At 41.8% G+C, this 25,781-nt stretch overlaps 1 protein-coding gene across 14 annotated transcripts in view; it reads right to left on the bottom strand.

The window, feature by feature from the left end:
• The window catches only part of GPD2 (glycerol-3-phosphate dehydrogenase 2), a 118,636-nt gene that overhangs the window by 57,777 nt on the left and 35,078 nt on the right, over positions 1-25,781 (bottom strand). For 12 of the 14 annotated variants that reach the window (XM_027819013.3, XM_043524797.1, XM_027819011.3 and 9 more), the window contains 4 exons: positions 21,702-21,873; positions 5,777-5,901; positions 4,734-4,831; positions 424-587 (listed from right to left, as the gene is read on the bottom strand). In XM_027819013.3, coding sequence (XP_027674814.1) covers positions 424-587; positions 4,734-4,831; positions 5,777-5,901; positions 21,702-21,873 — 559 coding nt within the window. The remainder of the gene's footprint in view (positions 1-423; positions 588-4,733; positions 4,832-5,776; positions 5,902-21,701; positions 21,874-25,781) is intronic. The other 2 variants (XM_043524799.1, XM_037913046.2) reach the window with 1 other exon arrangement.

The following is a 25,781-nucleotide window of genomic DNA, read 5'->3' as shown; positions in this document are numbered from 1 at the left end:
CATTTGTATAGACTGTTTTACACTGATCCAACACAAAAGGAGCTTCTCTAGTATTACACAACTATGCATGGCTGCAGAAGTCACTGGAACTTCCTATAGGGAATCACCAGACCATGAAGATACTATGACATATTTTGCTGCATCTAGTGGCTGACAGACCAGAACAGATTCTCTCTCCTACATTCAGGATGGTAAATAGAAAGGCCAGAACTAAACCAATCAGATGTGTGAGCCAATTAAATGGATTTAGTTATACATCTAAATTTAGACAATGGAAATTACGCAAGATAGATTCCCTCAAGACACACTTTCTATAAAAATACTTTATGTAAGTACATCATATTAGTTATATATTTTTGTTTTACTTTAAATACATCAACCATAAAGACGGATTAGAAAGGTAAACATAGAAACAAAACATACCATCATAGTAGACAATAGCTCCTACAAGCCTGTCTTTCCGTAGCATTGGAAAGAGTTCCAAGGCTCTTGACTTGCTGAGCACATAGCTGCTTTTCAGACACTGACTTCCAGCTACAAGGTCATATAGTTTTATTCCCACCCAGTAGTATGGCAACTGCCACCATCTGAAAAAAAATAAAATAAATGTCAACTGAAAAGGGAAAAAACCCTCCAATCATTATATATTGTAATATTAGCTGTAATTAGCATTACTATGGTTATTACTTTCTATTCTGCACCAAAGTTTGCCATTTACATAGGCCTTTTTTGTCTTCAAAACATTTTACAAGCAGACATTGACTAATCCACAATACACCTCAGATATTATCCCCATTTTAGATATGAGGAAACAAAGGCAAAGAGGCAAAATTGCTTGCCCATGTCCATAGCACTTATCTTTGAGAACTCAGAGAATGGATGAGGTCCCAGAAGACTGAAGAAGGGCAAACATATCTTTAAAAATGGGAACAAAGAGGATCAAGGGAATTATAGATCAGTGCTGTGTACAGTTCTGGGCACCATACTTTAGGAGACGTGAACATACTGAAGACAGTCCAGAGGAGAGCAACAAAAATGACAGAAGGTTTAGAAAACCTGACGTATGAGGAAAAGTTATAAAAAACTGGACATATTTAGTCTTGAAAAGATGTCTGAGGAGGAACCTGATGATAGTCTTCAACTTTGTTAAGGACTGTTATAAAGAGGACAGAGATCAATTCTTCTCCATAACCACTGAAGGTAGGAGAAGTAGTAATGGGCTTAATCTGCAGCAAGGGAGAATTAGGCTAGATATTTAGGAAAAACATTTTAACTATAAGGGTAGTTAAGTACTAGAACAGGTTTCCAAGGGAAGTTGTGGAATCCCTAGTGTGACGGTGCTCCCCACAAGGCTTTATGGAAATATGCTTATGAATATATATGACATAAGTGGAATATGTTCTATGCTACATATGCCATGGAACATATCTACGTAAAGGTTATGATCTACTGAATCTATTAATCTTATTTGTATGCATGTATCATTTTTGTATTCAAAGTTATGAATATTGGCCATGTACTGGCTTGATTTCTAAATAACCTTAGTAGAACATTTGGTCAGTTCCTGGAGAAAGGAATTCACAAAGTTAAGTGCCCAGTCAAGAAGCACTTAAGGAACAATGCATCTTGGAATGCTCCAATCCACATAAGAAGCCTTCCTGGAGACATTCAAGATACCATGTGGGCAATGGCTTCTGCCTCTAAAAACTGAGTCATGCATGGACATGTGACTTGCCCAGGTGACTCCAGAACTCCATCTTGGAGCTGGACTTTGCATAGGAGAAAAGAGGGGGTCTCCACCCACAAGAGAAAGTCTATTTAAGCCCGTGGGAGACCCCTCCATTTTGTCTTCAGCTGGCTAAAGAGAGCCTCTCCACGCCCAGGAGAGAAACTGGAACAAAGAACAATAACTACAGGGGGTGTGAGTGATTGCTGGACCGGACTAGAAGGAGATTAGTCTGTAAAAGGAAGCTTACTGGAACTGGTGAGGTTTTGTCTGTATTCAGTTTTATTAGACAGACTTGCAGGTTTTATTTTGCTTGGTAATTCACTTTGTTCTGTCTGTTACTACTTGGAAACACTTAAATCCTACTTTCTGTATTTAGTAAAATCACTTTTACTTATTAATTAACCCAGAGAACGTATTACTACTTGGGGGAGGGGGGCAAACAGCTGTGCATATCTCTCTATCAGTGTTCTAGAGGGCGAACAATTTATGAGTTTACCCTGCATAAGCTTTATACAGGGTAAAACGGATTTATTCAGGGTTTGGGCCCCATTGGGAGTTGGGCATCTGAGTGTCAAGGACAGGAACACTTCTGTAAGCTGCTTTCAGTTAAGCCTACAGCTGGTAGGGGACGTGGTTCAGACTGGGTCTGGGTTTGCAGCAGGCTAGCGGGTCTGGCTCAAACCAGGCAGGGCACTGAAGTCCTAAGCTGACAAGGCAGGAAAGCAGGAGCAGAAGTAATCTTGGCACATCAGGTGGCAGCTCCCAGGGGGGTTCTGTGATCGAACCCATCACACTTAGCACTGGAGGTTTTTAAGAACAGGTTGGACAAACACCTGTCAGGGATGGCCTAGGTTTACGTGGTCCTGGCCTCAGCATGGGGGAGGGCTGGACTTGATGACTTCTTGAGGACCCTTCTAGACCTACATTTCTACGATCCTATAGTGCAGAGGTTCTCAGACTGGGAGGCACAGAACGTATTCTGCAGGGGTGAGAGAAGCTTTACGGAGAAAAAAATATGACTGCACACATTGAGAGCTAGGCGGTCGGAGAGCGGCGGCTGCTGGGCCCAGCTTGGAAGGCAGCGCTGCCGCTGTCAGCAGCAGTGCTGCCTTCAGAGCTGGGCCCAGCAGCCAGCCAAGCACTGGGATGGGAGATGTAAACTACTACTACACACACAGAAGAGGGGTGCGATCAAATAAGTTTGAGAAATACTGTTAGAGGGTGCCTGTATAAAAATCAGAATTTAACTCAAGAATTCTTGGGGAGAGGGGAGGCTTCAGCAGTCATGCAGAAGTGTGACTTATCAACACATTTCTAATTTCCCCATCACTTGTCTAGATGCCAGCATTTTACATCAATAATAATAATAATTTGCCTAGAATTTGAAACTGTTCCTGTTTTAGTCAAAGCTTCAGAGTTAATAATTTTAGAATTATATATAAAGAATGTGCTCCTCAATAGAAAGGAATGTGCTTAGGAACAATTAAATCACAAAAACAATGTCACAATCATGTAAAATAAGTCAGTGCAAATTAAGGGCCCAGACTTATGTTCCTTACTCAGACAAAACTCCTGTTGGCATCAATGCAAGTTTTCCTGAGTGAAGAGTCGGAAAGAACCCCTTGGACTATTCAGCTGTAATGTTTCATCAGTTCTAAATGTTTCATTTTATTTTCTCTAAAAACCTCTCTGCCTTCAAAGTATTTTATCTTTGCATAGTCGACCTTTCATCTGATCTCTATTTTTATCTTCAGTATTTTTCTTCTCTTCAGCCCTTTCCACCACTTCTTCTCCCCCTGCCATGTTTACATATCCCCTTCCCCAGTGCTTCCTCCCCTCTGTTTCTTCCACCCTAGAACCCAGTCTTGCAGAGACTTAAGGGCTCGTCTACACTTACAGTGCTGCAGTGGCACAGCTGCACCACTGTAGCGCTAAGTGAAGACACTACCTGTGCTGACAGTTGGTACGCTATCTTCCCAAGAGGTGGTAGCTATGTCACTGGGAGAAGCCCTCCCATCAACATGGTGCTGTCTACACCAGGGTTAGGTTGGTGGTATTACTACATTGGTCAGGGGAGTGGATTTTCCACACCCCTGAGTGACATAGTTATACCGACATAAGTTTGTTGTGGAGATCAATGCTTACACACGTTTTACTTTATGTACTGTGACTAGTCCTATTGGCTTCAATGGGTGTATTCACAGTGCATATGTTTCTGCAGGACTGGGGCCTTAGCTATTTTAGGAATGCGAGCCCAAATGAGGTTTCTGTTCTCCCCCTAAATGCAACTGGGGAAAGCGGCTTAGAGAATGAGCAGGTGAAAAATCGGATTGTGGTTGTCTGTGAAGGAGAGCTGAAGGTCCTTGAGTTCAGGTCCTGACCTTATTCCTCATGCACCAATGCCAAGTGAAAGCAGCATGCCCAACCCCTGAGATGAAAGCACTTTCCTTTGCTCTGAAGGAGATGCCTTTGCTCAATGCACAACAACTTAAAGTCACGGATGGGCCCTGGAGGTGACAGGGTGTAGGAGTGAGTGTCACTCTACTGAGGAGGCCTTAGCTATTGGTAGGGGGAGTAAAAGTGAAGATTAGGAAGTAGGAGCCTGGAAATCACTCTCCCTCCACCTCTTCCCACCCCTAACAAGACCTGGGAGGGGACAAAGTAAAAAAAAAAAAAAAAAACACTTGTCTTTTGCCTTTCCCAGACAAACTGATTCATTTCAAAGTTACTGTGCAAAAGTTTTCCAAGGTAAAACTCCATTGAAAGAGGGTGAATCTGAGGAATACTGCTGGACAGCTAACTGACACGGCGTTAACAGACAGGGCTGTACATGAACTTCACGCTTCTACAATACAGCAACAAATTCTCATCTCTGAAAAGACAAAGCTTGTGACACATTAACAGCTAAGAAAAAAGCATTCTGACACCTTGTCCAGTGAAGTAGCTTCATTCTCAAAAGCAATGGTGTAAGAAATTAAAACAGAAGGAGTATCAGGGAGCTTACTTGTAAACAGGAAGCATTATAGGCAAAGGACCAGATAAGTGAGGAGCAATTTCAAGCAAGTTGGCCCGCTCATGAAGTGCTTCTTTTACCATCCTGTACTAAAAAAAATAAATAAAAAACAATTCAGGACCTTTAACTCCTCATTAATGGATCACAAACATTCAATGTTAAACAGTTTTGCCCATCAGTCCATAAAATACACAGAACACCTTCTCTGTGCTTGCTTACAATTATTACATTCTTTACTATTCTTTCAATAGCACGACACTTCGTTGGAAGAATTACTTTGGGAACTTCCCAAATCAGTAACACAAAATCTTTAACTTGTGAGTACAGAGCAAATTCCACTAGGCATTTTAGTGCTATGGCAGGTCAGTCTAATTATTATCAGCTCTAATTAAGGGACCTAAAAACCATACTCCATTTTACTAGAAGCTAGTGGCACTTAATAAGGTATGAAATTCTTTCTGTCTTTGAAGACATCCAAGAAACCACTTCTGCTCTGATCCTTAAAATGGAAGGCCCTATAAGTGAGTGGCAACCAATTCCACTGTACAATGGTCTGCGACCTTTAAGATTTTTCAAACAGCTTTAATTGCAAGTTTCACAGGAGGAAGGCAAGTTTGGGGGTTTTCCCAAATGTAGAGGATTGTCCCATCTTCCATCATATTATGCATGGGAACACCAATTCTAGATGAATTGAATATGTACCATTGATTTACTATATTTTCTTTGCCAAAATTCCTTTAAAACAAACAACAAAATTCTTATCAGGAAATCTCCCCCACCACGATATGCACAGTCCACAAGATACTATTTTCAGATTGTCTGTAAATATGATACTCCAGCAAGAAACAGCATTGGAAATGTCCCCAAAATATTCTAGCAGAATTCACTGAGCAAACTATTCTGTATGCACAGTGCCTCTGATATTCCACAAAAGAAAATATTAAAAACCATAAAATGAGAACAGAGATTTAATTGGGAGGAGGAAAAAAGAGTCTACTGGCAATTTTTGCTTAACAGCCAGTATAAACAATTACCTGCTCGAAATCCAACCTCATGATGGCCTTCTGAAGATATCTCACTCCACCATGGATCAATTTAGTGCTCCTGCTGCTGGTCCCTGATGAGAAATCATCTCTTTCTACAAGAGCTGTTTTTAGTCCTGTGTAACCAGAAAACCAAATTAACTTCTTAAATTACACAATTTGTATGTAATTCATTAAAGACACTTCTCTAGGGTAGAGACAATCACAAGAAAAATTACTCTGAACATAGATAAATTGTATTCCAAATGCAGTGCACTGTCTATATTATAATGAAAAGATTTTAGTCTCTTTCTGGGGGAAAAGTCGAAACAGAACTCTTAAACGGAGGCACATTAAAATCTGGACATACCACAATGAAAAGACATTCCAGCACATAGAGGCTAAGCAGTTGGAGTTTTACGCAGGGCAGCAAGGCTCCTATGAATGAATTAGAATCATAGGTCTGGAAGAGACCTCGAGAGATCATCTAGTCCAGTCCCCTCCACTTGTGGCAGAACTAAGTATTATCTAGACCAGAGGTCGGCAACCTTTCAGAAATGGTGTGCCAAACCTCCATTTATTCACTCTAATTTAAGGTTTCATGTGCCAGTAATACATTTTAATGTTTTTAGAACATCTCTTTCTATAAGTCTATAATATATAACTAAACTATTGTTGTATGTAAAGTAAATAAGATTTTTAAAATGTTTAAGAAGCTTCATTTAAAATTAAATTAAAATGCAGAGTCCCCCGGACCGGTGGCCAGGACCTGGGCAGTGTGAGTGCCACTGAAAATGAGCTCGCATTCCGCCTTTGGCACACGTGCCATAGGTTGCCTACCCCTGATCTAGACCATCCCTGGCAGGTGTTTGTCTAACTTGCTCCCAATGATGGAGATTTCACAACCTCCCTAGGCAATTTATTCCAGTGCTTAACCACCCTGATGGTTAGGAAGTTTTTCCTAATGTCCAACTTAAAATCACGCTTGCCGCAATTTAAGCCCAATGCTTCTTCTCCAATTCTCCATGGTTAAGGAAAACCATTTTTCTCCCTCCTCCTTATAACACCCTTTTATGTACTTGAAAGCTGTTATCATGCCCCCCCCCCCAGTCTAGTCTTCTCTTCTCCAGAACAAACAAACCCAATTTTTTCCATCTTCCCTCAGAAGTCTTGTTTTCTAGACCTTTGATCATTTTTGTTGCTCATCTCTGGACTTTCTAAAATTTGTCCACATCTTTCCTGAAGTGTGGCACCCAGAACAATATTCCAGCTGAGGCCTAATCAGCATGGAGCAGAGTGGAAGAATTACTTCTCGTGTCTTGCTTAAAAACACTTCTAATACATCCCAGAATGATGTTTGGTTTTTTCTTGTTTTTTTTTTTTTTTGCAACAGTGTTACACTGTTGACTTGTATTTAGCTTGTGATCCACTATGACCCCCAGATCCCCTTCTGCAGTACTCCTTCCTTTCCTGTTTTGTATGTGCAATTGACTGTTCCTTCTTAAATGGAGTACTATGCATTTGTCCTTATTTAATTTTATCTTATTTACTTCAGACCATTTCTCCAGTTTTTCCAAATCATTTTGAATGTTAATCCTATCCTCCAAAAAATTTGCAACCCCTCCCAGCTTGTTATCATCCGCAAACTTTATACATGTACTCTATGCCATTATCTAAATCAGGGGTCTCAACCACACGGCCCACGGGGTTATTTTCTGCGGCCCGCCAGCTCCCCGCAGCCCACCACCACGTTTACCTAGAGCGGCTCCTGCCTGGCACGCAGCGGGGGCAGGGCAGGCTCCCTTCCTGCCTGCCCTGCCCCTGGGCCACTCAGGGACCCCTGTGCCCCCCCAGTTTCTGTCCACTTCCCGGAGCGGCGCGGGGGCAGGTCAAGCAGGAAGGGAGCCTGCCCTGCCCCCGGTGTGCGCTGGGCCGGAACTCACCCCCTGCACCCCTCCTGCACCCCCTGGGGGCGGAGTTGGGGTGGGGATTTCGAGGAAGGGGTTGGAATGGGGACAGGAAAGGGGTGGGAAGAGGCGGGGCCTCATGGAAGGGGAGGAGTGGTGGTGGGGCTGGGGCGGCGGGTGGGAGGTGTCAGTGATGTGGCTCTCGGGCCAATGTACTAGTCCTCATGTGGCCCTCATGGTCATTTGAGTTTGAGATCCCTGATCTAAATCATTGATGAAGATACTGAACAGAACCAGCCACAGAGTTGATCCCTATGGGACCGCACTTGATATGTCCTTCTAGCTTGGCTATGAATCACTGCAACTACTCTCTGGGAACGGTTTTCCATCCAGTTATGCACCCACCTTTATCGTAGCTCCATCAAGGTTGTATTTCCCTAGTTTATGAGGTCACGTGAGACAGTACCAAAAGCCTTACTGAAGTCAATATATACCATGTCTACTGCTTCCTCCCATTCACAAGGCTTGTTACCCTGTCAGAAAAGGCTATTAGGCTGCTTTGACATGATTTGTTCTTGACAAGTCCATGCTCACTGTTACTTATCACCTTCATATCTTCTAGGTGTTTTTGAAAAATTGACTGCTTAATTATTTGCTCCATTATCTTTCCAGGTACTGAAGTTAAGCTGACTGGTCTGTAATTCCCCGAGTTGTCCTTATTTCCCTTTTTATACATGGGCACTATATTTGCCCCTTTTCCAGTCCTCTGGAATCTCTCCCATCTTCCATGACTTTTTGAAGATTGTCACTAATGGCTCAGATATCTCCTCAGTCAGCTCCTTGAGTATTCTAGGTTGTATTTCATCAGGCCCTGGTGACTTGAAGACATCTAACTTGTCTAAGTAATTTTTGGCTTGCTCTTTCCCTATTTTAGCCTCTAATCCTTCCTCATTTTCACTGGCATTCACTAGGTTAGACATCCAAATCGCTACTAACCTTTTTGGTAAAAGGTCATTAGAGTCAGTAGTCACTGTACGACCTTATAACATTTTATTTTTATTAATAAAAAGGTGGCTTTTTGCAGAATAAACCCTCTCAAAAACTTGGGAACATTACAAATTTGCTCAATATCCTTGTGAGGCTGACCATTGTTATTACTCATTTTACAACTAAGAAAGAGAGGTGTCCAAAACCAAGGAAGGAATCAGTAACAGCCGGGACCGACGCTCACAATTTCCTAGCTCTTAGAGCTTAGACCATATTTTGATGATAGAGACAGATTGCTTTAAGGTTCTTGGTAAAACCCTTAATAATGTAAGTGTTCTCTAAAATATAATCAGGAGACTTGGGTCCTTCCACTGAAAGTACTGAATATTTGGTGGGGGGAGGCAGGGAAGGGAAAGAGTAGGGAACTCGGATGCAAGTGTTCATAAATTGACACACTAATCAACTAAAAATAAGTTTTTCTAAAAAAGTGATAAAAGAAAGGAGTTTGGGACTCAATATGGAGGGTGCTGAACAGTCTGTTTCAATTCAGGAAAGAATTTAGCCACCAGTTTACATTTTACTTCAGTAGGAGTACTCACAAAGTTCAGCACATGCTTAAATGCTTTTGCTGGATCAAAGTCAGGGGGTGCACCAGTATCTGCTCTTATGCAGTTTGTCTAACTCAAAGTAATTCAAATCTATTCTGGGTTTAAAACTTGCTATGAAAAGTCATAGGCATTAATTATTCAGAGAAAAACAGATTAAGAACAATTGTGATACAAAGTTAAATTACATAAAAATCTATCTTCTCTCCTTTTAATATTATGCTTAGTTATGGCAACTGAAGTAGTGTACAACCAAGTGGCTCTTCTATTAATTAAAAACACTCCGTGTTCATTTGGATTGCTTCAATTTGATTAAATTTTTCACACTGAGTCCGCCATGGATATTGAGGATACAATTCACTCAAAAAGAGAAAAGAAAAGGCAAGTTAATGTGCAAAATTTTATAAGTGAAACTGTCATGATCGACTTACAAGAAAATAGAGATGGCTAGAGAAACCTCCATTACAATATACAAAAATGTAGGTGAGCTTCCTAAATTAAGGAAATTCACAATTCATTCATTTATATATAATAAATTGAATATATACATACAGACAATCATATGCACATGTATATCTTTTATACACACTTTATATGCAAGCTTATTACATATTCAGTGTGTGTGTGTGTATATATATATATACACACACACACACAAATGTGCATGAATTATATATACACACCTTTTACACATACATGTTAGATACACGCATATATGTATATTACAGAAATACATGGCAGTGTAGTCCAAGATAAAGTTTTACAAGCAGATGTTTCAGGTGACAATGTGACTCAAGTGGTCCCCCCCTCTTCACACACACACACACACAAACTGAAAACACCTCTGCAATTGAATCTCCAATACTATACAGTTTTTTTAGAAAAAGAAACAGAGAAGAACACTGTATCCATTTGAAACTAGACAGGAGGAATGGAATTAGCCAATTCAGAATTAGGCCTGAACGCTTTTTTTTTTCCCCCCAAGGGGAAGGAAACCACAGTTAACCAGCTCTTTCAAGAGACATGTTTTACATTGTTCAATCGAATAATGAATGCCAGGGAAGCTGTGTAGGAAGGGCACTAAAAATCATTACCGTATCCTTAAGGTTATTCAAGACAAAGGATAAAGCATGAGGATATCCCATATAGGAAAATGTTTTTATAACATATGCCATTTGGAAAAGTTTTTGCTCTATGAAATAAGGAAAATTCATCCATGACAGGAACGGTTTTGTAGTATTCACAGAGGGGCATGACTTGTGTATGGTGTGGACTATATTTACAGTAGTTATCTTACAAAAGTTACTCTACATAGTTTTAGCACATATAATAATTAAAAAAAGGTTTTGCGCACACCAACATAACAACCTTAACAATCCACATCAATAAAGATGTTCTCTTTTCAGAGATGTCTTCCAAACTTCTAATAGAATTAAGGTCTTGATTTGTAATTTTAGTGTGAAACAACTAATTAACTTATATAGAAATGCTTAAACCTTCTCCCCCCCCACACACACACCCCTTAAATATTGTGACTTGGATTCATAAAAGTGTAAAAATTTACAAAATAAATCCAATTAAGATAAGCACCTCAAGGCAAGAATGTGGCCTTTTGCTCCAAAACTTTCAGATATATTGCACGTACCTAGAAAGATTGCTTTTGTTGTAACAAGTAGAATAGTGGATTCCCCCAACGCCATTGGTTTGGGTTTCTTTTTTTTTTTTTTTTTTTTTTTAACGTGAAAGTATGTGGGCAAGGGGGAAAAGAAGAGGAAGCAGGGTCAATGAGGGTCTTACCAAGGTTGACAAAAGCAACATGACTGCGTGCACAGGGAGAGAATAACTAATGTAAATACTAACACTACTCTATTTTTTTACCCTGCATCACCTTAAAGATATTTCAGTGCTTTATAATATTGCTTGTAGAACAATATAAAAACCCTTTAACATCTATTGGTTCCCCAAAACTTTTATGTCCTTAAAAATCTAATTATTACTGGTGACTTTAAAAGATCACAGTAATTTGTTTTTGTCAAATGTGACTGAAGATTAATGGATACAATCAGGAATAATTTGGTGAAAACATATCAAACACAAGGAAAGCAAAATTTGTTAAGTGAAGCATCAAACATAATAAAAGAGCAAATTCCATGAATGAACAGCAACAATACACAATTCATTAACCAAATGCCTATGATTATTTCACACTTCAGAAAACTACTGATATGATCAGACTATGTGGTAACAGGATAAATATAGTTTACCTTCAACCATTCTTTGTGTACTTTCAATTACAAATGCATTTTTTCCAGAGGCCCACCAATATAAGAAGGGCAGGACTGAAAACCTTAGTCACATAGCTGGTAAACCTATTTAGTTATCTTTAATAATCCATTAAAAGTCATAACATACTAATTACAAATTGGACTAAAATTGGAATGTATTCCCCAATATATCAATATGCTTATGTTACTTCCTTTTACCTTATTTAGAAAACTTAAAAGTTTATATATAATGAGCATACATTTCAGCTAAATGTTTTCAAACAGACCTGTGGTGAAATCCTGGCCCCCCTGAAGTCAATGGTAGTTGACTTCACTGGAGCCAGGATTTCATTCCTTGCATCAGCAGAACTGCACCCTCAGACATCAGGCATTCCTTACATCAGGCCTGAAGGTGGGTGCTAGATGCCATGCACAATTCTGCAGCTACCAATCACATTGCATGCAAATCTAAGAAAAGCATTACGGCTGAGATTTGAATCACAGATGCCAGGGAGTTCAAAGTTAAAGATGCAGTATAGCATTATTGTATAGTGTTACCAAAGTACATGGCACTGTAATATATGAGAAATGGAGGTTATTTACCTGTAACTGCAGGTCCTTCGAGATGTGTGGTTCCTATCGCCATTATACCTGTGCTTAAGCATTCACACTATGTGCCTGAAACTGAAGATTTCTAGCAAGTAGTGTCATTGATCCACACCCGCGCAGTTGCTTTCTTTGTGCTCCGAGCTGAAGGCTTAAAGGGCCAGTACAGCATGACACCTTTCCAGTTCCTCTTCTTACCAGGAGTAAGATAAGATATAAAGCAAAAGGGAAGGAGGGTGGGCAGTGGAATCAATTCAGAGTGGGAAAGTCTACCTTTGGACTCATGTTGACAGAAGTCTGCAGGGCCATTAATCACATCCTGCTCCGAAAGACTGACTCTGGACAACATGCTTGACATTGTAGATGGCTTTGCACAAATGGGCTTCCCTAACTGTAGAAAGGTGACAATGGCATGCATATTCCAATTCTGGCACCAGACCACCTAGCCACAGAGTACATTAATCAGAAGGGGTTTTTCTCAAATGGTTCTCCAGGCACTTGTGGATCACGGTTGGCGTTTCACGGACATTAATGCAGGCTGGTCCGGAAAGGTGCATGATGCAGGCATCTTTCAGAACACTGGCCTGTTCAGGAAGCTGCAAGCTGGAACTTTCCTCCCACACCAGAAGATCACCGTAGGGGAAGTCGAAATGCCCACTGTGATCCTGGAAGACCCTGCTTACCCCTTAATGCCGTGGATTATAAAGCCATACATGGGGCAACTTGGCAACAGCAAGGAGCGGTTCAACGACAGGCTGAGCAAGTGCAGAATGACTGTTGAGTGTGCATTTGGCAGTTTAAAAGCCCACTGGCGCTGCCTCTATGGGAAACTGGACCTGGCCGATGACAATATTCCTATGCTTATAGCCGCGTGCTGTACGCTCCATAATATTTCTGAAGGGAAGGGTGAAAGCTTCACTCAGGGCTGGACTGCAGTGGCTCTGCGCCTGGAGGCTGAGTTTGAACAGCCAGAGACCAGGGCTATTAGAGGGGCACAAAGATTTGACACGGGGCCATAAGAATCAGGGATGCCTTGAGGCAGCAGTTTGAAGCTGAAAGCCAGTAATACTGGTTGCTATGCTCGGGAGCGCAGTGCTTGTAATGATTGGAGGTGATAGATGCAGACGATGCAATATATGGGTTTAACATAATTATATGTTGCTTTGCAGAGCTCTTTTTGCTTTCAATTAATAGAATAAAGATTGCTTTTAAACTAACACAATTCTTTTATTAAAAGAACAACCGGAGGAGAGAGTGAGTCAAAAAAAAAACAAAACCCATCAGCAGTGAGGGGGATGGGGGAAGGGAAGGTCCCAGGAGGAGAAGGGGTCCCAGGACGGCTAAAGATTTCTATGTCCAGGGATCATATCCAACCTTCTTCTTTGGAGTACAATGCAGCGGGTATGGTACTTCATCAGAGCCAAACTGCAGAGGGATGGGTGATGAGTGCAGTGGGTAGTGGGAATCCACATGGCTGGACTGTGAGGGGGGAAGAGTGGAATGCCGTGGGTATAAACTGGAGCCAGGAGGTTAATAAGAGTGTGTTGGCGATGTCTGGGGAGAGCATGGGAAAGTTTTGCGATAGCGGCTGCAGGGGAGGGCGGGCACGGAGCTGCTCGGTTTGAAGAACTAGTATTGCTTGGAGCGTGTCTGATTGGCGCTCCATAATCTTTAAGAGCTGCTCCATGGCTTCATTCTGGTGTGCCAGGTTCTCCTTTCAGTCCCTCTTCTCGCTGTCCCACCACTCCTTCAATTCCTGTTTCTTGGAATCGGAGTGCATCATAACATCACACAGGAAGTCCTCCTGAGTTCTTCTTGACCACTTTCTAATTCTGCGCAGCTGTTCAGCTGCCGATAACAAAGAGGGAGGCTGGGCTACCAATGTCATCTCTGTGAAGTTTAAATGCAACATTTTACAGAAGCAGTATTGTTTGCAACACAGAACACTGATTCAGTGATTTAAAAACACAGCCACTACTCACACCTGTCACTAACTGGCTGATCCCAGGCAAGCACACACGAGCACAAGATCCCCAAAATGGTGAATAACTGCAGGGGCAGGGTAAATCACTCTTCCTAGACCCTGCTGTACACTGGGCATGTGGTGCTTGGGGAGAGCCAGCACTGTAGGGGGGCCTGATAATCATTCCTGTTCCATACTTTCCATTGTGATCATTATGGAAGATATCTTGCTACTGACAGTGAGCAGGGACTCAGGGCGGGGCCGGGGGGGGTCTTCTCCAAGACTGTGGCTTCCGCCTTGGCCCCTATGTGGCTCGCCTGCGTACAGCAACGGTCCACCCCCGCAGCGATGACACAATGGCATGGGAAAGTTACCATTAATGGGGCAAGAAACAAAGCAGCTCTGCCGAAGAACTTGCAGCAGCAGGTTGCCCAGTATCTCCACAAGAGTTTCCTGGATATCTCTGACGGAGATTCCATGAAGTGAGGGAGTCAATTAACAGCCTGTTCCACCGCTCAGACTAGGTATGCAGTGGGAGACAAGCCTGCGTTTTGCAACCCTCCTGCCCTCAACAACTTGCTTCAGTGACTCCCAAAATCAAATCCACTTACCGGGGCCTCCTCTCCTGTTTGCACTTCGCCAACATCCAACAGCTGTGACTGGCTAGCCTCCTCTGGGGTAGAAAACAGCTCCTGGCTGCATGCATATCAGACCTCCAAGTCATCTTTGTAGAACCGGCAGCTCGTGGGTGCAGCACCAGAGCGGCGGTTTGCATCCCACTTCTTGTGGTAGGAGTTCCACAGCTCCTTCATTTTGACCCTGAACTGCAACGTGTCCCCATCATGACCCCTTTCTGTCATGCATCATGAAATGTGTCCATATGTATCATAATTCCTATGGCTGGAGCACAGCTGGGACTGGACAGCCTCCTCTCTCCAAATGCTGATGATGTCCAGCAGCTCGGCATTGCTCCCAACGGGGGGATTGCTTGGTGCACGGAGCAGGCATGGCCACCTGGAAAGATGTGCTGAGACCACTGCACACATCACCAAGCAAACAGGAAGGGGACTTTCAAAATTCCAAAGGAATTTATGGGGTGGGGATGACAGTTGGTCACCTGAGGGCAGGGCAGTAGAGTTTAAATTGATGACCAGAGAGGCTGTGACTGGCTAGCCTCCTCCAAGGTAGAAAACAGCTCCTGGCTGCATGCATCTCTGACCTCTGAGTGATGCCTGAAGAGGAGCCGGGAAGTGGACTTGGGGAGAGGAAGGAAAAGGAACACAAAGTACCCACAGTCAATGATTTCTAGTACCTACTTGTCTGTTGTAATTGCCCCCCAATTATGGGCAAAAAGGGTGAGGCAGCCATCAAAGATTGGAAGAAGGGGCCGTGGTGGATGTCGTCAAAAGGAGTACACAGTTCTTGATCATCCCATCAAAAAATATCCCTGGATAGTGAATGGGGTTCAGTAGCTGTATCGTGATAGGGATATCCACGGTTTTTTACCTTCTGGAGATTATGCAGTGCTTCGAATGACTGCTGGTGATAGAACAGTTTGGCAGGAGGTCTCGGTTTGTACACCAGTTTCTGATGTTCTCTTTTTGGGGCCAGAGTCTCAATGTTCGAGTCCTTCAACTCAACCCAGAGTTCGAGTTCTTCGACTAGTATAACAAGAAGACAGAGTCTCTAAACAAATTACTCATTGAAAGGCAAGTCCTCTGCAGTGTTTTGAACCTCCCAGGGGAATCCCGAGGAGCAAAGCCAAGACTCACGTGCCTCCGGGTATACCTATGGCTATCCCTCTAGACACAGTGTCAGCTGCATCCACTGCAGCATGAAGTGATATGTTAGCCATCAGTTTGCCTTCCTCAATGAGGGCCTAGAATTGGGCTCTGTCCTTTTGAAGTAGTTTAAATTACATATTGCAGACTTGTAGAAAACACCTCTTTCCCTATAAGGTCAAGTCATTTAGAACCTTTATCTGCCAGTGTAGCCTGCACCACCAGGGAGTTGGGTTGGTGGCAGGGATCCCTCAAGGTCAAGGATGTTCTCTTTCACAGATATTTTTATGGATCCTTTGGTGACTGAGGAGTCCGATCCTTGAGCCACAGGCTGGTGGCAGACATTGCAGGTGGTGTTGGAAGTCAGGGTTGGGCCATGATTGCTGCATGATAGTTGCCTTTCCATTCTTTTTTGGCATTTTTCTGCGACCAGGGCAGGGAGATTTTCCTAAAAAGTGGACGTTTCTTCTCTGACAAGTCTTCACCTGTTATCCCTATTCTGGGCTGCTGACTCCCAATGTGTGGTGTTGATGCCACATCTCTTGATGTTTATCTTGAGGATGTCTTTAAAGAGTTTCTTTTGGCCTTGCCATTTCCTTTCATCTTTGGTGAGATGGGCGTACAGCAATTGTTTTGTTAAGCATACACCAGGCATGCACACACAGTGCCCACTCCACCTCAACTTATGCTGGATAATCAGGGCCTCAACACCAAAGACGTTGGCCTCTGTGAGGAAACTGACACTAGTGCTGTGATCTTCCCACTTTATGTTGAGGATCATCCTAAGAAAGTACTGGTGCTGGCATTCCAGGTTTTTCAGATGTTCTCTGTTGGTCACCCAAGTTTCATAGTCGCAGAGGAGTGTTGGGACTACCACTGCTTTATAAAATTTATAAAGTTTAGTGTGTATTCTGATGTTGTGATTATTGAACACCCGGCAACACTGACACAGCGGATTCCGTGCTGAGTCTTGACGTCTATGTCTGCCCTCTGAGAGGTGGCTGCCAAGATAGGCAAGCTATTCTATATTTTTCAGTTCTTCTCTGACAATATGGACCTTCTTTGCTGGGTCTGATAATTGACTGGGAGCTGGTTGGTGGAGAACTTTTGTTTTGCCAATGTTCAGAGTTAGCCCTAGGCTTTTGTAAGCGTCAGAGAAGCAATTAAGGGGTGTTTGTAAATCGCTCTCTAAGTGTGCAACTACAGCACAATCATCTACATACTGGAGTTCTATAATTGTTGCCGATATTACTTTAGTTCAGGCACGGAAATGACAAAGGTTGAAGAGGTTGCCGTCAGTCCGATATTGGATGCCAATGCCCTGTGGTAGACTGTTTTGGGTGAACATTTTCATAGCTGCTAAGAAAATGAAGAAAAGGGTGGATGCCAGTACACAACCTCATTTTACACCAGTTCAAATGACAAAGGGCTCAGAGGTAGAGCCACTGCACAGGATGGAAGCAGTCAACCTTGAGGCTCTGTGGAAAATTATGTCAAAGTTTGGCTGTCCAAGCAAATTTATCACAGAGCCTCCTGGTTGACAGAGTTGAAGGCTTTGGTCAGATCGATAAAGGCCATATACAAGTCCTGGTGTTGTTCTTGACATTTTTCCTGGATCTGCCTGGCTGCAAAAATCATGTTGGTGGTACCTCGTGATGGTCTGAAGCCATATTGGGACTCTGGAAGTACTTCATTTACAGGGAGTTGGGTACAGGATGAGTGAAAAGAAACTCCACTCCTTTGGCTGGTACAAAATAGCACCTCTCTGCCCTTTTGGGCTGGGGGTGCAAGAGGCCAGAGCATGCCAGACTACCTAGCTGGGTCCATGATGGCCTTGTTTATTGGGAAGGCCACCCTGCTGGCACCAGATGGCTATAGAAGGTCAAATAAATGATTTTTGGTATCCTGGACCTCCTCTAGTAGAACCTGAAGTAGAATAGTAGAACCTATTCGTCACTCTTTACAACAGCTCCTGATATTGCCTGTGGTCATCAGAGGGGACAGAGAAGATGGACATTTGCCTCACCTGGCGACAAAGATGAAACACCTGTCAGTACCTCCAGATCTGGTTCAATCATCTCTCCCTCATACTCTGACAAAGCTGGCAGGTGCTGGATGGGAGAGGTACCGTGGGACGCAAGAACGGATCCAGACACATACTGTACAATCGCGTGGGCTCCAATACGGTCAATATGAAGGGTCAGCCAATTGATGTGGACCCCATGGCAACGGGTACCACCAATCCCTTGGATAGTCATAAATGGGTGGAGGAGGAGACCCCAGATCTTCTCATGTCTCTATTCAAACTCCCTTCCCTACATGGGATCAAGTGATTGTCTGGAGCCTCCGACTTCTCTGAAAAGAAGACCAGCTCCTGTTCAACTAGCAGAGCTGTTTGTACTGATGAGTGAAAACTCCTGCCTAAGGTCTGAGGCGAGGAACATCCCCATCTCCTCGATGTCGTTTCCTCCTCTGGCGTCAATGTGTCTCAGAAGAGTCGGACCCAAAAGAAGAAGTTATGAAAATATCTTCTGTTGAAGTGTAAGTTTTGGTTCGTCCAGGAGTCTAGGGTGTTCTGTAGTCAGAATTGAAGAATCTAGCACATCCACAGTCATCATAGATGACAGTTTTCTTCTGGAAGGGGTCAGTACCATCAAAGAGACTACTGGGAAGCTCTTAGATGATGTCGGTAGGTGCCAATCCTTCAGCTTACAAATCAAAGCTGACACCAGTACCGGCGGATCCTTTCTCCTTCACATCTCACCCTCAACAATCAGAGGATCTAAGCAAGCATAAGTCTTTAGGACCTGTGCACAAGGACTCACCCAACTTGGACAGAGTCAAGGAGGGAGCTCTTCTCTTGGAGTAGACCTGGAAGGAGGAGCTCTGTCCTTATGCCTATTAGAGTGCCCCTTACTTTCATGAGAAGTCCTGGATGACATCTCCCCTTGGGCTTAGTAGCTTTGGTTTCCACTCCTGAGCTCATTCTTGGAGGGGTGCTGCTCCTCAGTTGCAGCCGATCCACAAGAGGGATCTCCCTGCCCTGGATCAGACTGAGGTCTCGTAGTCTTCTCTATAAGATGTTTTCTCAGTTGGCGCTCTCATGCCTTGCGGATTCAAGAGGGAAATAAGCAGCAAATGCTGCACACTTAGCAGAGAGGTGCACTTTTCCCAGACAGTAGAAGCAATGTTGGTGCTCATCACTCATGGAGAAGAAGTAGGGGTACGAGATGCAGTTCTTAAACCCTGAAACTCTGGGCACAGTCTTTATCCACAGGAAGAGACTCCCCAAGACAGGAAAAAACTGTTATACAAACTCTACTGAGATTAAAAACTAACTATACAAAAATACTAAGAACTATTTACAATTTATTTACAGGTGCATTAAGAAGCCGAGGAAATCTGTGGACACAAGAGGATTCCAACTCAGGCTGTGCGGTGGTAAGAAGGAACTGGAGAGGTGTTGGTCCACACCACTCCTTCTACCCTCAGTTTGGAGCATGAGAAAAGTAACTATGCAAGCGCAGACCAACAGGCACTACTTGCTAGAAATCTCCAAACTCAGGCATATGGTGCCCATGCATGCCCATGTGTGGAATACACATAGGGACCAGCACTCAGAGAAGAGCTAAGCTGAAAGAGGCAATGGTTTGCATCCTTAAGAATTTACAACCTAAGCACAAGATGCACAAAAACAGCTCAGTGCCAAAAATTTTCTGAGAAATACAACCAAGACAAGGGACACAGATTATAACTCACCGAAGCCTACACGGAATTTCATGGGACCAAAAAAACGTTACTTCTCTAGCCTGAGGGCTTTCTCCTTGCCAAACATCAAAGCCAAACAAAGGAGAAGCTCAAGCTTCTTAAAAAATGATCACAAGAATAATTTATTATAGAAAATGTTAGGCCATCTTAATATAGAAGTCCCTACTACATCCCCATATAATAAATGGGAGTGGGGCTTTGTAAATATTCTTGGGCAGCTGTTCTAATTTTATAGAGCAGCATGAAAGGCAGCACTAAGTCTGAACTGTAGGAGAGAGGGAGAACACAGTCAAGAGAAACAAGAAGTATAGAGAGCAGGAGAAAATGAAAAATAGGTAGTATGGATAGTAGTGGAGAGCTTTGCAGGTGAGGTGAAGCTTCCTATTAAGGCTCTGATCCTGCCCGCTTTGAATTCAATGGAAAATACTCCCATTGATTTCAGCGGTACAGGGATCAGGATTTATAAAAGGAATCTATGCAGATATTCAATAAAAGAGGGTGAGGAATAGTCATTGTCAGAAAGAAAGGAAGAACATGGCTACATTTTAGAAAGACTGGAGCCTGGAGGGGATGGAGACCGGAGAAGAGGAAGACGGTGAAATAATCAAGATGGGAAGTCATGAGAGCAGGGACCACTGTTGCTTTTGTTTTGTAGCGCCACAAGCTGATCTTCTCTTTCAGGAAAGTGACTTTTCATTGGTATGTTCACAGGTTCTGTTGCTTGAACATACATAAAGTTACCTTACAAGGATGAAAAAAATCAAGACAGGATGGAAAGCAAGGGACACATTTTGGAAATAAAGAAAAAAGCACCAGGATCTAATGAAGGCCTGGATGTCAAAGGAGAAAAACACCGAAGACTCAAGTTTGAGTGATGAGAAGCATGCTGTGGCCAAACCCAGGTAGAGTTGAGCCCTGTAAATTACCTCTTGGGCCATCTCTTTAACCAATAACATCGAATGCATCCGATGAAGTGAGCTGTAGCTCACGAAAGCTTATGCTCAAATAAATTTGTTAGTCTCTAAGGTGCCACAAGTACTGCTTTTCTTTTTACATTTTATAGATCAGACAACTTATGTATTAGTTTTCAATCTTTTTTGATGTATAAAATCTGAACAAAAAAGTCAAGATTTTCCTCTTTAAAAACATAGCAAACATAGCCGAATCCAAAATGGAGCAATCAATTAAAATCCAAGGTCCAAATTCACCCCAAGTAAGCAGACTCAACTCCATTCACTTCAGAAGTGTTGGTCCTGTTTAAACAGGAGCTAAACTTTGCCCCAATATTTTAAACAAGAAATTATAGTTTTAGGAGACCATTAATCTAGTATTAAAATATGTCCATTCACCTTAATTTCAAAACAAAAAATAAAAAAAACTTTCCATAAAGAAAGAGAGCAGAACATCTGAGACTTACCATGTGGATCTTCAAGCAGAATGCTATAGGTAGGTTTTAATGAAAAATTCAAACAGACTAATCTAAATCTGTGCTAAGAGTAAAAGCTATTTAACATGTGCCAAACATGTAAAAATGGCTGATAACCATTTTCACATGACACCCCTACAGAAAACAGGGGACTGACACCATATTTGATTGCTCATGTAGAATTCATGCCCAGCCCTCTCCTTCTCGAATGAAGTTGGCTGCAGACTGCCGTATGGCTTTTCCTTCTTTTGTTCCTGTAATTGTCCTCCTGCACAAACCTCGATGACTCACATTTTAAATTAAAGATATACCCAACTAACAGGCTGGAAGTGGGTAAGCCAATCATTCTAAGTACGGCTCATATGGTGTGGAAAAATGCATTTCCATATAGCTACAGCTATAACAACAAAATAGGACTCAGTTTCCTTCAAGTTCACACTAGCCATTGGGATCCAAAGATAGTTATATAATCAAGTCTTTGGAGGGCAGTGGGGAAGACAGCAGGTTGCCTTTTAAACCAGCTTTGTGTTTGAATATCCAGTTTCATTAGTTTATATTAAATTGCATGCAAGCACTTTTATAGTAGGTAATTTTTTCTAACTGTAATAAGCTCATACTTTCATGCCTCACCTCTCGTAACAGCGTCCAACGCACAGCCGCATCCTGTTGCTCCTCCTCCTATAACAAGCACATCAAATTCGCTTGTGTTTTGTAGAGCCAGGAACTGATCTTCTCTTGTAGGAAAGTGATTTTTCATTGGTATGTTCACAGGTTCTGCTGCTTGAACATACATAAAGTTACCCTAAAAAGACACAAAAATCAAGACAGTATTTGTGTCTACTCCTCAGTGGTGTGCCATGACATTTTTAGTCAGCCATGCAGTTGTACAGTTGTATGCAAAATGGCATCCTTCACAGAGCACAATCTCGCACATATGGAGCATATGAGGTCAGGCTGTGCAGAGGGTGTTATTCTGTGCTACAAAATGGCACCTCTCTTGCACGTTCGAGGGCCAGACAGAATAGTCCTGCAGGCACAGCCCATCCTGGAGCACATAAGGCATGCCTTGTATACACTGATGGCACACCACTGATATTCTTTATACAATCAGTATAGTTTTGTGGAAACTAATCAGAAAAAGGTGTTTTTATTCAAAGTCACTTTTAAATCTAATAGAAAATATTTTAGCAAATGCAAAAGGTAACAAACAGCATTAAAAGATTAAAGGTTAGTTTTCATTTAACTCACCTTGGCTACTCCTGCATAGTTATTGAGGGATTAATAAAACAAGATACAGTAGCAAATACCAGAAGGGAGTATTGAAGATTTTATAATAAAGATATATCCTGAATAGGATTAGAACTCTGTACTTTTAGCATATAAAATAAACACTTAATCCACTAGGCTATAGGGTCATTGCAGAGCATCCAGCAGCCACTGGAGGAAATATTTTGCACCAGAGGGTAGTCATATTATTTCTGTTGCTTTCATGGAACATTAAAATATTAATGCATTATTTGTATTGTGGTACTGATCAAAGGCCCCAGTATGCTAGGTGATGTACAAACAGATAGGAAGATGATCCATCCATGTCCCAAAGAAAAAAAGTTTAATTTAAAAAAACTGACTGTAAATGTTATATAAGCTAATGTTTTCTCATTTTTATTATTGAAAATCAGCTATGCACAGCCCCTTTTTTAAAACCTGAACCTGCTTTGCTTTTATTTCTCAAATCATACAATGTGCTACCTTTTTAGCGGTACAGTATAACAATATGACAGTATTCATAGACCATTTCTGGTTTGCTTTTAACGGATTCCAGAATAATTTTCTTTAAGACAATCATTGTCTGATATTCTATAGTGACCCATCTTTGCTCTCAGCTTGATGACCCTAGTGAAAGAGAATGACAAACTTTCTAAGTCAATTAACCAAAATGGGCAGAAGGCTTTGGTTTTTTGTTTATTTGGGGTTTGGTTTTGTTTTGTTTGAAGTTTAAAAATTGACCATTTCCTAAAGACTTTACTTAGAGGTAAGAGGTTTGGTTAATATCAGTTTAAACAGATGTCTGAAAGCCCTTGTAATTATGGGTATCCTAAAATCCTACTATTGGTTGTGCACTTCATAATCTATATTATGAGTACCATCATTATGGTTGTAATCCACCTTTGCTATGTAGTATATTAATTACTTTATGTACAATGGGCTGTAGCCAGGTATCATAATTATTCCCAAATTAATTAAGATGCAAGGCCACAAAAGAAATCGTGCTTGCTCTCTCATACCGCTGTCTGCACCAGCCCTGTCTTTCTTCCCTCTCACATTCTTATTCACGATCAACCTTCATTGTTGTACACAATTGGGTAGTGGGTCACTCCCCAAACTATTGTTTTCAAGCTCTGAAGGGGCTGACAATCTTTTTCGTAATAGAATAATCACTTGTTGTGTAGGAAATGGATTTTGAGGACAAAACATCAAATCAAAGCATGTGCAAATAATTAGTATGTCTGGGTGCTTGAAGGCAAGAAGGATACTTTTGTGGGTAAGGTACTGGAGTGTGAGTTACAACACCTGTTTTCTATCCCCAGCTCTAGCAGACCTCATATGGTGTTGGGCAAGTCATTTAATTCAACATTCAGAAGTATCCACTAATCTTGGTTATCTCAATTTTTGGGTGTCCAAACTGACAACTAATTTTCAGATTTGCTGATATCTGCAGCTCCCATTGATCTGAAACACAATTTTTGCAAGTCCAGCACCCCAGGAAATCAGATTATTGCAAGCTAAGTACCCAAAATTAGTGGTCACTTTTAGAAATTTGGCTCTCTGGAGTATCTCCATTTCTTCACCTGTAAAATAGGGGTAATACTTCCTTACCTCACACAGACATTGCAAGGCTCACTTCATACACCTTTGTAAAGTACTTCTACACCAAGACTGAGATTTTGTGTAATGCCTCTAAGACAGTGATTCTCAACCCAGGGTATGCATACCCCAGGGGCTATACAGAGGTCTTCCAGTGGGCACATCTACTCATCTCAATATTTGCTTAGTTTTACAGCAGGCTACATAAAAAGCACTAGCGAAGTCAGTACAAACTAAGATTTCATACAGACAATGACTTTGTACTGCTCTATATACTATACACTGAAATATAAGTACAATATTTATATCCCAATTGATTTATTTTAGAATTATATGGTACAAATGAGAAAGCAATTTTTCAGTAATAGTGTGCTGTGACACTTTTGTCTTTTTAGATCTGATTTTGTAAGCAAGTAGTTTTTAAATGAGGTGAAACTTGGGGGTACACAAAAGAAATCAGACTCCTTAAGGGGGTACAGTAATGTGGAAATGTTGAGAGTCATTGGTCTAAGCGGTGCAGCCAGAGCACACAGCCCAAAAGGAGGAGGGCTAAATTAGTTTTAAGCCATCTTTGCACCCTCCCGAATCCAATCCTGGGCTGCTCCAGGAGCTGAAGAAGCCCCTAATCCAACTAAGTTACTGCAGCCTCCTTTGGTTGCCCTATGGGCTGCAGGGCTGCCTGGAATTTCTGTAGCACTGTATGATGTGGCTCCACCCCAACAAGCCCCTCCCACATTAATATTGCAATGACAGTCCTCTGGAGGTAACCTTACAGCTGTCTACCAAAGTGCCTGTGCCAGGAAAAGCCTCCCTTGCCACAACCAGGCTTTTAAGGCCCGCTTTATGCCACTCCAGGCCTCCCACCTAGTGCAAAGGGAGCTGGAAAGGTATGACGATTTCAGCCTAAGTGTGTTGTGTTAAATTTTGCAATCTGAAAACTATTCAGTTTCCAATATTGGAATTGCTATATTTTTTGCACAATGAATAAAAGACAGTAGAAATAAATAGGAAAGTAATATGCAGAATAGTTTATATAAGTGAGGTGACAACACTTTTTTCTTCAGAAAGTGAAGCATCAGAACTTAGAAACAGTAACTTTGCTGACCCTTTGCTGGAGTCAGTAACTTTGCTGACCCTTTCCAAAAATTCACTCCTCCCTATCGGCTGAATATGTTCAGCCTCGTACTTCATTAAAGTTCTATTTATATAAGTAAAAAGTTAGGAAACAGCTAGCTAAACACATGCACAATTCAGCAAAGGGATTCAGTCTACCAAAGCTGAATCTGAAAGAATAATATTACTATTTCTCCATCACCAGAGGATGTACGTGTCACTTAAAGATAGAGGGTTCCATCCTCATGCAAGGTAAGAGCCCTTTGCAGTACCAGTTTAAAGTTGCCATACGCTTTTCCCAGTGATGTAAAGCCTGTGTAGTCAACACTATGACTCCTCTCCCCTTCCACACACACTCAGCTCTAGGCCACAACACTTTGTGCTCTGGCTATTTTTTTTTTTTTTTTTTTTTTTTTTTTTTGAAAAAAAAGATGTTTCCCCATCCCCTGCTTCAGCTCATCTTTTAGGACCACCGAGGTTCGAGTACATAATCCCTCCTTCAATATACTTACAAACTAAATTAGACAAATAGGGGTGTCAAAAGTAATGTCATTTTGTTTGTTTAGGTCAGACGTTGCTTTTTGGTTTCAGAGGGCTTTACAAAATTTTAATTAATTTTTAACATTGTAAAGCATCATGACTTTGATTTTAAAATAAACTCATGTTTATGTGGGAGCAGGAGTAAATGATTAGCAGTAGAAGAAAATAAATTAAGAGACCCCATATCTTTTT

Source organism: Chelonia mydas, chromosome 11 (assembly GCF_015237465.2).
Source record: "Chelonia mydas isolate rCheMyd1 chromosome 11, rCheMyd1.pri.v2, whole genome shotgun sequence".
In the NCBI taxonomy this organism is placed as follows: domain Eukaryota; kingdom Metazoa; phylum Chordata; order Testudines; family Cheloniidae; genus Chelonia; species Chelonia mydas.
This window is presented reverse-complemented; position numbering and strand designations above follow the sequence as displayed.